Source organism: Elephas maximus, chromosome 12, assembly GCF_024166365.1.
Source record: "Elephas maximus indicus isolate mEleMax1 chromosome 12, mEleMax1 primary haplotype, whole genome shotgun sequence".
In the NCBI taxonomy this organism is placed as follows: Eukaryota; Metazoa; Chordata; class Mammalia; order Proboscidea; family Elephantidae; genus Elephas; species Elephas maximus.
Window position 1 is genome coordinate 108713546 of NC_064830.1, and position 12665 is coordinate 108726210.

The 12665-nt window shown below is 52.9% G+C and overlaps 1 protein-coding gene across 1 annotated transcript in view; it reads left to right on the top strand.

Annotated features, from left to right (window-relative positions):
* The first annotated feature begins 6860 nt into the window (after positions 1–6860).
* CASTOR2 (cytosolic arginine sensor for mTORC1 subunit 2) overlaps positions 6861–12665 on the top strand; it is a 67860-nt gene continuing 62055 nt past the window's right edge. Inside the window, exon 1 of the mRNA XM_049904800.1 lies at positions 6861–6975. Within this exon, the coding sequence (XP_049760757.1) occupies positions 6863–6975 (113 nt within the window). The 5' untranslated portion in view covers positions 6861–6862. The remainder of the gene's footprint in view (positions 6976–12665) is intronic.

Consider the following 12665-nt stretch of genomic DNA (forward strand, 5'->3'; position numbering starts at 1 on the left):
GGACAAGGCAGTTTCATTCTGTTGTACAAAGGGTCGCTATGAGTTGGAAGCGACTCTGCGGCACCTAACAACAACATCTATTGGTGCTTAACAAACCATTTTAGCAGGATTCTGCTGAAGGTAGTTCAAACCAGCCGCAGCAGTACGTGGTCAGGGAAGTGCCAGATTCAGAAGATGACGTGGAATGAGGGATATCATTGCTGATGTCAGACGGATCTTGGTCCAGAGCAGAAAATACCAGGAAGATGTTTACCTGTGTTTTATTGGCTATGCAAAGCATTCGACTGTGTGGATTATAACAAATTGTGGGTGACAGTACAAAGAATGGAAATTCCAGAGCACTTAATTGTGCTCATGCAGAATCTGTACATGGATCAAGAAGCACTCGTTTAAACAGAACGAGAGAATACTGAGTGGTTTAAAGTCAGGAAAGGTATGCACCGGGGTTGTATCCTTTCACCATATTTATTCAATCTGTATGCTCAGTAAATAATCCCAGAAGCTGGACTATATGAAGAAGAATGGGGCATCAGGATTGGAGGAAGACTCATTAATAACCTGTGGTACACAGATAACGAGGAACCCTGATGGTACAGGGTTTAAAGTGCTCGGCTGCTAACCGAAAGGTCAGCACAGAACCCACCAGCCTCTCCACAGGAGGAAGATGTGGCCGTCTCCATCTGTAAAGATTTACAGCCTTGGAAACCCTGTGGAGCAGTTTTACTCTGTCCCACGGAGTTGCTATGTGTCAGAATTGACTTGACGGCAACAGGTTTGGTTTGGATTTTTTTTTTACAGGTAATTACACACTTGCTTGCCAAAAATGAAGAAAATTTGAAGCAATTATTGAGGAAGGTCAAAGACTACGGCATTCGGTATGAATTATACTTGAATGTGAAGAAAACAAAGACCTTCACAAACAACATCAGGATAAATGGAGAAGAAATTGAAGTTGTCAATGATTTCACACTACTTGGATCAACAATCAACATCCATAGAAGCAGCAGTCAAGAAATAAAATGATGTATTACATTGGGCAAATTTGCTGCAAAAGATTTCTTTAAAGTTTTAAGAAGCAAAGATGTCACTTTAATGACTAAGGCTTGCCTGACCCAATCCACGGTCTTTTCAATCACCTCATATGCATGTGAAAGCTGGACAGTGAAAGAAGAAGACAGGAGAGAAACTGATACATTCAAACTGTGGTGTTGGCAGAGAATCCTGAATATACTGTGGAATGTCTAAGAACAAACAAATCAGTCTTGCAAGAGATACAACCAGAATGTTCCTTAGAAGTGAAGATCGTGAGACTTTGACTAAACATACTTTGGATACGTCATCACGAAAGACCAATCACTAGAAAAGGTCATCAAGTTTGGTAAAGTAGAGGGTCAGCAAAAACAAGGGAAACCCTCAGTGAGATAGGTTGACGCAGCAGCCACAATGGACTCGGACACACCGACAATCGTGAAGAAGGACAGGACCAGGCAACATTTCGTTCAGTTATTCATAAGGCCATCATGAGCGGGAGCCGACTTGTACGCAACTATCAACAACAACAACAAACCACCCCAAAATTTAGTGGCTTAAAGCAACAATCATCATTTTATTGTTCTCTCTCAAGGTTTTGGAGATCGATCGGGCTCAGCTGGGTGGTTCTCACTCAGGGTCTCTCTTGCATTTGCAGTCAGATGATGGCTGGGACTGGGGTTGTCTTGAACACTTCCTCACTCACACGTCTGGTGACTGAGGCTGGCTGTCAGCTTGAACTCAGCTGGGGCTGTGGACGGAAGACCTTCATGTGGCTGGTGCATCCTTACAGCATGGCTGGTGGGCTCCAAGGCTGAGTATCCTAAGACAACCAGATAGAACTTATATCACCTTTTTTGGACTAGTTACAGAAGTCACATAGTGTCATTTCCTCCATAGTCATGGGCTTGCTCAGATTCAAGGGGACCTCTTAGACCCACCTCTTAATGGGATGATCGTCAATGTCATGTTGTAAGAAGGGCGTGTATAACGACAGATCTTGTTGCAGTCATGTGGAAAATGCAGTGTGCCACGTGAGGTTTGTAGCTTGAAGGGTTGTGAGGATGATGGTGTCATTAACTAAGACAGGTATTACAGGAGGAAGAGGAGCAGATTGACGTGAGTTAGATGATAAGGTGAAGTCTGAACAGATTGCACTGGCCAAGCCTGCGGACATTTAGGTGGACGTAGCCAACCACTACTAAGTCAGATATGTGAATCAGGGCCTCAGGAGCATGCTTTGAGCTGGAACTGTCAATTTGGGGGCCATCAACATATTAAAAGCTAGAGACTAGGTGTACCCACAGAGTGAGAGCAGATGACCGCTGAGGGGAGTGTATCAGCGAGCTGCCTAACGAGCTAGCCCACAAGTTACTGGCTTAAAACAACTTTTTCTTTTTTTCATGCTTCTGTGACTTGGCTGGGCGGTTCCTCTTCTGATTTCACCCAGGCTCACTCATCTGGCTGCCTTTAGCTGGGAAGTGAGCTGAGCTGGAAGGCCCAAGATGGCCTCACTCACATGTCCAATAGTTGGTCCTAGCTGTCAGTACGGCGCTGGGCTCCCCTGGAACACTCGAACCTCTCTCTCCATGTGGCCTTTCATCCTGGACTTCTTATATAGTACGATGGTCCCAGGGCAGCATTCCGAGAGCCAAGGCCCCATGCACAACACTTAGCCAGCACATTTCCTAATCTCTCATTGGTCAAAGAAAGTCACGTGACCAAGCCCAGCATCAGCGTGCGAGGACTTGCGATGCGCGGACCAGGGGGCGTGGATCATTGGCAGCCATTACTGTAACAATCTATGACAGGAGAAAACGCTAGGTGGGCCTCCACTTTGTTTTGGGGTGGGTAACCAACACCAGTCGACTCCAACTCATGGCAACCCGTGTGTGTCCGAGTGGAGCTACACTCCGTGGGGTTTTCGATGGCTGAAGCACCTCTGGGTAGACTCAAACTGCCGACCTTTGGGTTAGCAGCCGAGGACATTAACTGTTTACACCACCCAGGGTCTCCTAGGGTTGGGCATAGGAGGAGAAACCAAAGTTAGAAACCCAGTGGAGCCAGGAAAGGAGAACCAGGAGAGTGCAGTGCTAAAGAACCAAGAGATGGGGGAATTCCACTGGGAAAGTGCTGACCCCACATTTGCACGACCTTGAAAATGAGTTAATGTCTCCTTAAATTTTGGGGCTTAGGTGCCTCACTTGGCCCACCCTAGTCCTAGCCTGAAACCTTCCTCTGGATTTGGCAAAACAGACGTCAGTTTCCTTAACGCTCCAACAATAATTTCAGCAGTTAGTTTCACGCACGCAAAAAAAAATCTGAAACACCAAATACAACTCAGTGAAAGGAATTCTGCAAGTCAAACCAACATGGTCTAAGTGGGGGCAGATTATCCAATAGGGAAAGTAAGCACGGCGCTTGCCTTGCTTACCAGATCATCTGTAGTGAACAACTTCACGTTTTTTCACCACATCAAAGATTCTGCTTCTAGGTATGGCTGGCATCTGTCTCTCTCCCAACCCCACAGCACATTCCTCCAGAATCACAGCCTCATTTCAAATTTACAAACCCTGACAGGGGGCAGATGTAAGCAAGGTAAGCACAGGTTTACTTGTAGGGAACAATTTCACTGGTAAGCAAGGTAAGGTCTAAACTTGCAAACATTATCATGGTCTGACTTGATGAAGACAAAGCCCACAGTGTTTTCAAACGTTTAGACTATGACACTAAGAAATACCTTTTCCATCAAGATCCGGTATACTCGTGTGCGCACACACAGAGACACACACATACACTTACCCACATATCACCAAAATGAGGGTTTTTCCTGAAACATACTAAAGAAAATAGCAACCTACTATTACTATGTGGAATGCACTCTGCTATTTTCTACTCTGTTCAATTCTTTTTTTCACAAATGCTAGATGTACCCATAGAGTGAGAGCAGATGAAGGCTGAGGGGAATGTATCAGCGAGCTGCCTAACGAGCCAGCCCAAAAGTTAGTGGCTTAAAACAACTTTTTATTTTTTTCATGCTTCTGTGATTTCACGATCCAATTATGGCACTTAGGCCATCCAGAACAGAAGTCAGAAAACTGACCCAATCCTGCATTCGGCTTCATTTGTTTTGTTTTATCTGTTGGATTTTTTTTTAATTGGATTTCATGCCTCAAGAGAGGCCTACCCTTGCACCACTCCTGACTGTCTGACACCCAGACACTCACACATTTCTGTTGTCTGTCTGGTCCCCAGAAGCATTTCTGCTTGGGCCCTCTAGACTCCTAGGTTATAACAGGGTAGATGTATGCATGTATTCACTCTACCAACACTGACCAAGGTATCTCCTATGGCACTCACTACTGCAGGACTGGGAACACCACAAAGAACAAAGCAGACAGAAACCCATGTCTTCATGGAGCTGAGTTTATACAGGGGAGATGGACAAGCAAAAGGAAAAAAAAAAAGTAAATATATTCTTTATTGGTTGTTAGCTGCCTTCCAGACATCCCCAGCTCATGGTGACCCCATGCACAACAAAACAAAACATTGCACAATCGTTATGAGCCATAGGATTCCCATTGGCTGGTTTTTGGAGGTAGCTCACCAGGCTTTTCCTCCTAACTCATCTCAGCCCGGAAGCTCTGCTGAAACCTGTTCAGCATCATAGCAACACACAAGCCTCCAGTGATAGACATGTGGTGGCTGTGCGTGAGGTGCCTTGACCAGGCATTGAACCTGGGTCTCCTGGGTCTCCTGCATGGATGGCAAGAATTCTACCACTGAACCAAAATACACCCACATATTCTTTATCAAACCAAACCAAACCCATTGCCATCGAGTAGATTCTGACTCAGCAGCCCTACAGGACAGAGCAGTTTTGGGGTTTCCAAGGAGTGGCTCGTGGATTCTAACTGCAGATCTTCTGGTTAGCAGCCGAGTTCTTAACCACTGCACCACCAGGGCTCTGTGTTCTTTATTAGAATGTGGCAAACTCTTTAGTAAAAATAAAGAAATAGACATGATCTAAGAGCCAGCAGAAATTTCAGGCTTCAGACCCCATTGAGGGAATGAAAAGAACCAATAGGTTCCTCTACCGCCCATCAGTCATGTTGTCCCACTGTGGTGGCTTGTGTGTTGCTCTCACGCTGGAAGCTATGCCACTGATATTTCAAATGTCAGTAGGGTCACCCACGGTGGACAGGTTAAAGCTGAGTTTAAGGACTCAGGTGGGCTAGGAAGAAAGGCCTGTCGATCTACTTCCAAAAATCAGCCAGTGAAAGCCTTACGGACCACAACAGAACATTGTCCAACTTGCTGGCTTTGTACACGTCATCAGGATGGATCAGTTGCCGGAGGGGAATATGTTTGGTGAAGTGGTGGGCCAGCGAGGTCGAAGGAGACCCTTGGTGGGATGGATTGGCACGATAGCCCCAACGATGAACTCAGACATGCTGGTGATTGTGCAGCTGACGAAGGACCTGGCAGCCTTTGGTTCTGTTGTACATGAGTCATTGGACTCCATGTCAACTATCTAATAGGCTCCTACCCAAAGCCCTACTCCACACAGACAAGGGCTGAGGGGGTGTGGGAGAGTAAAGCCAGAATTTTCCTCAAAAATAAAGAATTCCAAGCCTGCCCTAGCAGGCAGAGCTGACAGATCATGTCCCCAGATTGGTGTGCCAAAGGGCAAAGCACCCGTCAGCCAGGAGGGGGGAAGCCTTGTGGGCTCTGGCACTGGCACGTTGGCCTGAGGGTCGAGGACCTTCAGGTGAACCTACTACAGACTTTTTGGGAATTCAGCCTTCGCAGTCCCCATCACCCCTCTGCTCACGGGATAAAGGGCTCCCTCCTCAGCTCAATCCACATGACCCCTCTCAACTCGACTCCTGGTTACCACGCCTCCTAGTTACCACGCCAGCCTTATCTCTTGCCTCTCCTCCCTCACATTTTCCGCTCCAGCAAAGCCAAACACAGTGCCGTGGGGACTTTCACGCTTCCGTGCCTTTGGACACGCTGTTCCTTCTGCCTGGAAGGCCGCTGCCCTCCAACGACGCCCCCCTCCCCGGCGAGCTCCCATTCATCCTTCAGAGCCCAGCCTAGACACCGCCTCCTCCAGGAAGCCCTCTTGGATCTCTCGGCCGACGCTGGCACTCCTCAGCCACCACTCGGCCCCGGCACCCCTCTGTCCCTCTGTCTGGCTTCTCTGCACTATAGTCGCCGGCTTCTCGAAATCGCGCCCCTCCCACATCTGGCCTCCTCCAGCGCTGCTGTTGTCGTTGCTAGCTTTGCATCCCCCAAGGCCGCCCGAGCTCTGAGCGGCAGTGCTTGCACCTTAGCCCGGGCTTCCTGGAGGCCCCCCACTGCCCCCGGCCTCCCTGTGTCCCCGCGGGGACCCCACGCCCGCATCTTCCGCGCACGACCGGCCCCCGTCGGCCGCCCAGCCCCTGACATCAGCAGGCGGCAGCGCCCCGGCCGCTCGCGACTACAAGTCCCGGCATGCCCCGCGGCGGCCGCGCGTGCGCACGGGGCGCGCGTTTGAGTGGCAAGTTGTTTGTTCCCCCGAAGACCAGCTGCTCGCGCCGGGGTGCGCGCCGCTCCTCCGCCGGCGCTGCCTCCTCGCCCGCCGCCGCCGCCGCCGCCGCTGTCGCCGCCGCCGCCGCCGCCGCCCTTCGTCTGCCGCCTGCAGCCCCGGCCGCCCCTCCGGCCGCCGCCCCCGCCCGCGCCGGAGCTCGGTCCCGCCGGCTGCCTCGGGGGCGCGCGGGGGCCGGGCCGGTCGCCCCTCGCCGAGGAGCCGCGGCGCGCGGGCGGGCGGGCGGGCGGGCGGCGGACGATGGAACTCCACATCCTGGAGCACCGGCTGCAAGTTGCCAGCGTCGCCAAGGAGAGCATCCCGCTCTTCACCTACGGCCTGATCAAACTTGCCTTCCTGTCGTCCAAGACCAGGTGAGCGGCGCGCGGACGCGGCGCGGGGACCGGAGACAAAGGCGCAGCCGGGCGGCCGTCCTCGCGCGGCGCCTCCGACCCAACACCTCGGAGCCGGGAGCCGCCGCCCCGCCGCGGCGGGGGCCGGGACAAAGCCGGCCGCTCTGCGCGCTCGCCCCGGCGGGGCGCCCCCGCCCCGACCCCCGTGCGTCCCCGCCGCTGTCCCCGGCGCGGCCCCTCCCGCCGCTCCCCGAAATCGCGGGCCGGCGGGCTGCAGGGCGAGCGCCGGAATGAATGAACCGGCGAACGAATGAATGGGAACAGGTGTGGGGGTGCGGCGGTGGGAGCGACAAGCTCACCCCATCCCCCACCTCGCGGCCGGGCCGGCCCCTGTCGCCTGGCGGGGGAGGGATTGCGCCGAGCGCGGCCACCCGGGGAAGGAATCGTAAAACCCTTAATGGGTGTTTATCTCAAGGTGCCTGCGAGGGGGGCGGCCGGAGCTGGAGGTGGGGTGGCCGGGCGGAGCTGCGAGTGAGGGTCGCCGTGATGCTCTCTCCTTGGGGTCGGGGAAGGTGGGGGCGAGGAGCAGGGGTGTTTGTGGATCGGCCTTAGGGCTGGGCTTGGATGCTGCAGGAGGAAAAATAGTTGAAGGCCCTGGGAGGTAAAAAAAACTTGGGATTTTTCCAGTGCCAGGTAAGGCTTTGACTTTTTAAGCCCAGGGAGTGCTCGGATTTGGGGTTTTGTTTTGCTTTTCTAAGGGGGTGAGCCCAGTGGAGTGCAGGATAGCAGCTAGAACTTGAGTCCCGGGTTTTCCCATCTTTATGGCTGTTGAGAGGGATGATGAAGTTGTTGCTGGTTGCTTTGGGGAGCATTGGGGTAGAGGTGGTTTTTCCCGGTTTCAAAATGAGTGGATAAATTACAGGTCAAGGTTAACATTGAAACGAGGCCCCCCTGGGCTGCCCGCTTTGGTGCTGAGCTCAGGGGACACAGGGAATAATTCAGTTGGAGCCTCTTCTCTGCCTGTTAAAGTTCTTCCTGGGAAAACCCACTTTGCTGTGTGTGCCTGAGCTGCGAGCTCAGTCCTGCCATTGTTTGTGAGATGGAGAAAGCCTGGCCGATGGCATCTTGTTTACTTTCTCCTCGCGCTGCTCAGTGGGGTATGGAGGGTTGAAATCCCTGGCTTGGCTGGGCCGGGGCCCTGGGAGCCTTGCCCCTTTGATTGCAAAGGTAATTATTAAACAGGTCATTTGAAAACAAAGCCAACAGCTCAGGTTCTGAACAGCCCTGCACTCCCCACCCCACCCCCCAGCTCCCTCTGGCTGTTGACACTCTCTACCCGCCCCCCCCCGCCCCCCAGCCGGTCTCCAGGTTCCACCCCTCGCTGGTCCACAGGTTCCATGGCTGGAGGTAACCTAATGGCCTTGTTTTTCCAACCCTTGGCCCCTGGTCTCAGCAACCCCCTGGCTGACTCCTCGGCTACTGCTCACAGGGATGATGACTCAGGCTGCGGCTGTGCAGGGGCCTGGCGCGGGGAGGAGGGGGCAGCGGGGGGCGGGCTCCCTCCGCAGGTTCCCTTTGCTGGAGGGACTGGCCCTCTTCTAGCCCTGCCCCCCTCCCACCCCCGTGAAGACTCTTAGGTGCCTGTCCCTGAGGGTGAGCCCCCCTGGCCTTTGTGACCAAGGAAATCCAACTCCTCAGGGGGGTCGCCTTCTCCCTCTCTTGCAAGAGGCAGTCAGTCTGAGGCCAGGTGACCTCCTCAAGATGACTCAGGTCAAAGGTCATCTCCAAGCCTCCAGAGACTGCCTCCAGAAGGTGCTGGACATGTTTGTCAGATGGCTGAAGGCCTGCCACCCTGAGCACTCTGGGCCAAGGAGCCCCCACATTGCCTGAGTGGCCGGGGGCAAGGCCTTTGGCCTTCTCTGGCCCTCACTTTGCCCATCTGTAAAGTGGGGATAACACCACTTGGCCCACTCCCCTTCACAGAGCTGCTGTGTGTGTGCCATGGGCTGATGGTGGAAAATGGCATTTTAACAAGTGTCAGGGGTGTAAGGACACTGAGTAGTGCAAGTGGTTTGCTCTGGGCTGCTAACCAACAGGTTGGCGGTTCAAATCTACCCAGCAGTGCCACAGAAGAAAGGCCTGGTGATCCATTTATGTAGGATCGCAGCCGTTGAAAACCCTGTGGAGCGTAGTTCTACTCCCATGAGCTGGAATTGATGATGGCAGTGTGCTTGGTTTTTTTTTGTTGTTGTTGTCGTTCCTTAAGGGATAATGGGTTATGGATCTGTTATTCCAAGTTCTTTTCACTACTCTGTCATCGAGTAAAACTTTCGGTCCTCCTTGACGCTTCTGCTGTACCTGCCCCCAGGGGATGGTCATTTTCCTCACATGCCACCCTCTGTCCTGCCACCCCCCAAACCAGTGCGGCCTCCCGTAAAGTTCTCTCTGCTTCCTCCTCTCCCTAACCAAGCCGTCCTCCCACCAGCTGCCTGAAAATGCGTGTTTGGTGGCTACCTACTTCTATTTAAGATGTTTTAATCGCTCCCTACAGGTAGCGTGGTATTCGAGGCCTTTTGGGATATGGGCCCTGATTCCTCACCTTAGCCACTCCTTGACGAATACCTAGTGACACAGTTTACCTTGTGCCCTCTCTCACCTCTGTGCTTTGTACCCTCATGTCTTCCATCTCTGCCTAGAATGTTCCCCTTCCCCACAATAAATCCCATTTATCCCTCTAGACCTAAGGATGCCACCCTGAAACCTTCCTGACTCCCCTTGGGCAGACCTGGTCACTCCCTCCTTCTCTGAGAGGGAGCTGGAATAGGTAGATACCCACCCTGCATGGGACACAGCTGGAGCCAAGAGATAGCAGGATGCCCTGGCTCTCCCTCTGGGATGCCCAGAGCCTGGTGGGGGAGAAGGAAAGGCCATTCCTGCCATCATGATAAAGGAGGGGGGATCAGAGAAGGAACTGTCTCTGAAGTAGAGCAGGGGCTCTGGGAGGCTCCCTGCAGGAGGTGGTGTTGAAGTTTAGGGCTTTAAAACGGGACTTGTTGATCACAGCCGTAAGTCGGCCGCAGGGCCACCCCATGCACAACAGAACAAAACACCGCCCTGTCCTGTGTCACCCCATGACCGGTTATGGACTGGGCTGTTGTGATACGTAGGGTTTCATTGGCTGATGTTTGGGGATAGATTGCCAGGCCTTTCTTCCTAGTCCACCTTAGCCTGGGCGCTCTGCTGACCCCTGTTAAACATCCACTGACAGATGGGTGGTCGCTGCACATGAGGTGGCCAAGAATGGAGCCGAGGTCTCCTGCGTGGAAGGTGAGAATTCTACCACTGAGTCACCACTGCCCCCAAATAGGAATTATCTAGGTGGGAAAGGGGGTTCCAGCCCCCAGATACTACGACTACAACACCCGACAACTCTGTGAATTAGGCGTTAATTATACCTCCTTTGCAAAGAAGCCTCAGAGGTTAAGTGACTTGCTCAAGGTCACACAGTAAGTGCTGGAGTCTGGATTTCAGCCTTCCTCTTCGGGCTTCAGCTCAGTGTTGCCACTAGAGCAGGCTGAAACGATGCCCATATTCAGCGGCTGTAGCCTTTCTGTGTGTAAGGCGCTGCTCTCTCCTTCACGAGCACACGCTTGAAGCCCTGGCCTGTCTGTGTTTCCCGCTGCCAGGCCTTTAAGGGATTTCTTCCACCAGGAAGGCTTGTCCCTTATCACCTCCCACTTAAACTTTCTGCTGCTTTGGGGCCTCACCCAGATGTTCCTGCCTCTTCTTCAACGTATCTCACTTCTCAGCTTTTGTCCATAACAACATGTTGCTTATCTTATTCTCCCTCCTAGATTAAAAACTTTAATCTCAGGAACTTTTCTGTGCATCTTTTTGCCTATCTTTGTCTTCTACCCCCCCCCCCCCCCCCCCCCCCGTGACAATAAGAAAGACTGTCTGTTTCATCAGGTGAAGACACTGGGATCCCAGGAGCGAAATGGCTTGCTCAAGGGCACACAGCGGGGAGGAGACAGGGTTGAGATTTGAACCAGGTCCTCTCTCTGATGTGCTTAGCACACTGCCTCGTAGGCACTTAGTGAGTGTCTGTGTGATGGATGTTCGGCCATGCACAGAGTGACCCAGATTCCAGCCAGGTATTTCCCAGAGTGTCTTCCGAGTGCCCTGGGCCTGGAAGGGGCGGGCTAGGCGGAAGCACAGCTGGAAGCACAGCTGGCAGGAGCGTGCCAGGCGGAAGCACAGCTGGCAGCACAGCTGGCAGGAGCGGGCTCACTGGCCCTGACTCTGCTGAGCAGGACTCTGCACAAGACATTGGGGCAACATCTGAACGTGGCTGGAATAGGGGGTCAGAAGGCCAGTCAAGTGCGCCTATTTTAGGCACAAAGCTAGAGGGTGAGGTGCAGAAAGCAATTTGGCCTTTGTTTTTGGTTCCTGAGAACCACACCACATCTAAGGCTAATGTGTGGGGGCTGACTAGACCAAGAGGAACCACCTAGAGGCCGATGTTGATTAGCCTCAGGAGGCACGATGTAGTGTATTGTGGTGTTGTGGGGAGGCCAATAAGAGCCCTGAACCCTGTGGTTCAGATGGTCTTCCTGGTTGGTGAGAACATCTGCTTTTTCTTGGGAGGGTAGCGCATCCCAAAGGAATGTGAAGCTCCATGCTGGGACTCCTCCCAGACCTCACCCTATGTGTCTCTTGGTTTGTATCCTTTTTGGTTGTAACGAATCCATAGTCGTAAGTATGGCATATACTGTACTGAATCTGTGAGCCATTCCTGCGAATTACCCAACCCAGCTAGCAGAGGTTGGCGTCTGCCTGTTTGGCAGTCTGAAAGAAGATGTCCTTCTAACTTGTGAGCTCTGTCCTAGCTCTGGGTGGCTAGGGTCAGAGAAGGAAAGTGCCGCATGAGTAGCTGGCCACAGGGATGGAGAAGGAGAAGTGGGAAGGTGAGGACTGGCTCTATCTCCATATTTTGGGGATTGGATTCATGCTGATTCCTTCCACGCAGTTGGCAATGAAGGAGGATTTCCCCACCTCGCCCCTTGCATAGCGTGCCCTGGCTAGCAGAATCCAGGCTGGCCACAGAGCTTCTCCTCTGCCCTGTCTGTAGCTCGGCCGCTCGGCCCTCTGCGGCCCACACGCCTGTCCCACCAGCCTCGTCTCTCGCGGGTCCAGCCGCGCAGATGATTTCTGCTGCCCCCACGGGCCCTGTTGTGTTTGCAGCCTGCAGGCTTTCGCTCCACCTGTCTGGAATGTCACTCCACACTTTGTCCCCCTTGTCTGCCTGCTCCTCCTTTTAGGCTCTGTTTTAGCTTCACCTCCAAGAAGCCTTCCATGAGTGCAGAGCTGGAAGACCCCCCTCCAGTGTGATGGACTTAATCTGGAGAAGATGAGACGTGACCATGGAGTATCAGCAGGGAGGCTTTGGGCTGCAAGTAAAAGAATCTGTGACTTAACCTGCTTACACAATAAAGAGTTTTCACTTCACATAATAGGGGGTCATGAGTTGGACTGCCCCGGGGTTGGTTAGCTTAAAGGCTTGACAGAGTCATCAAGGACCTGGGCCCTCATCTTTCTGCTTGGCCATAGTCCCCTGCACACAGCTGGCAGCTCCAGGCATTACGGACAGTCAGGAGGAAACCCGGTGGAGGGAAAGGGCTATTGCCTCTAGGATGTGCGTGAGAAAACCT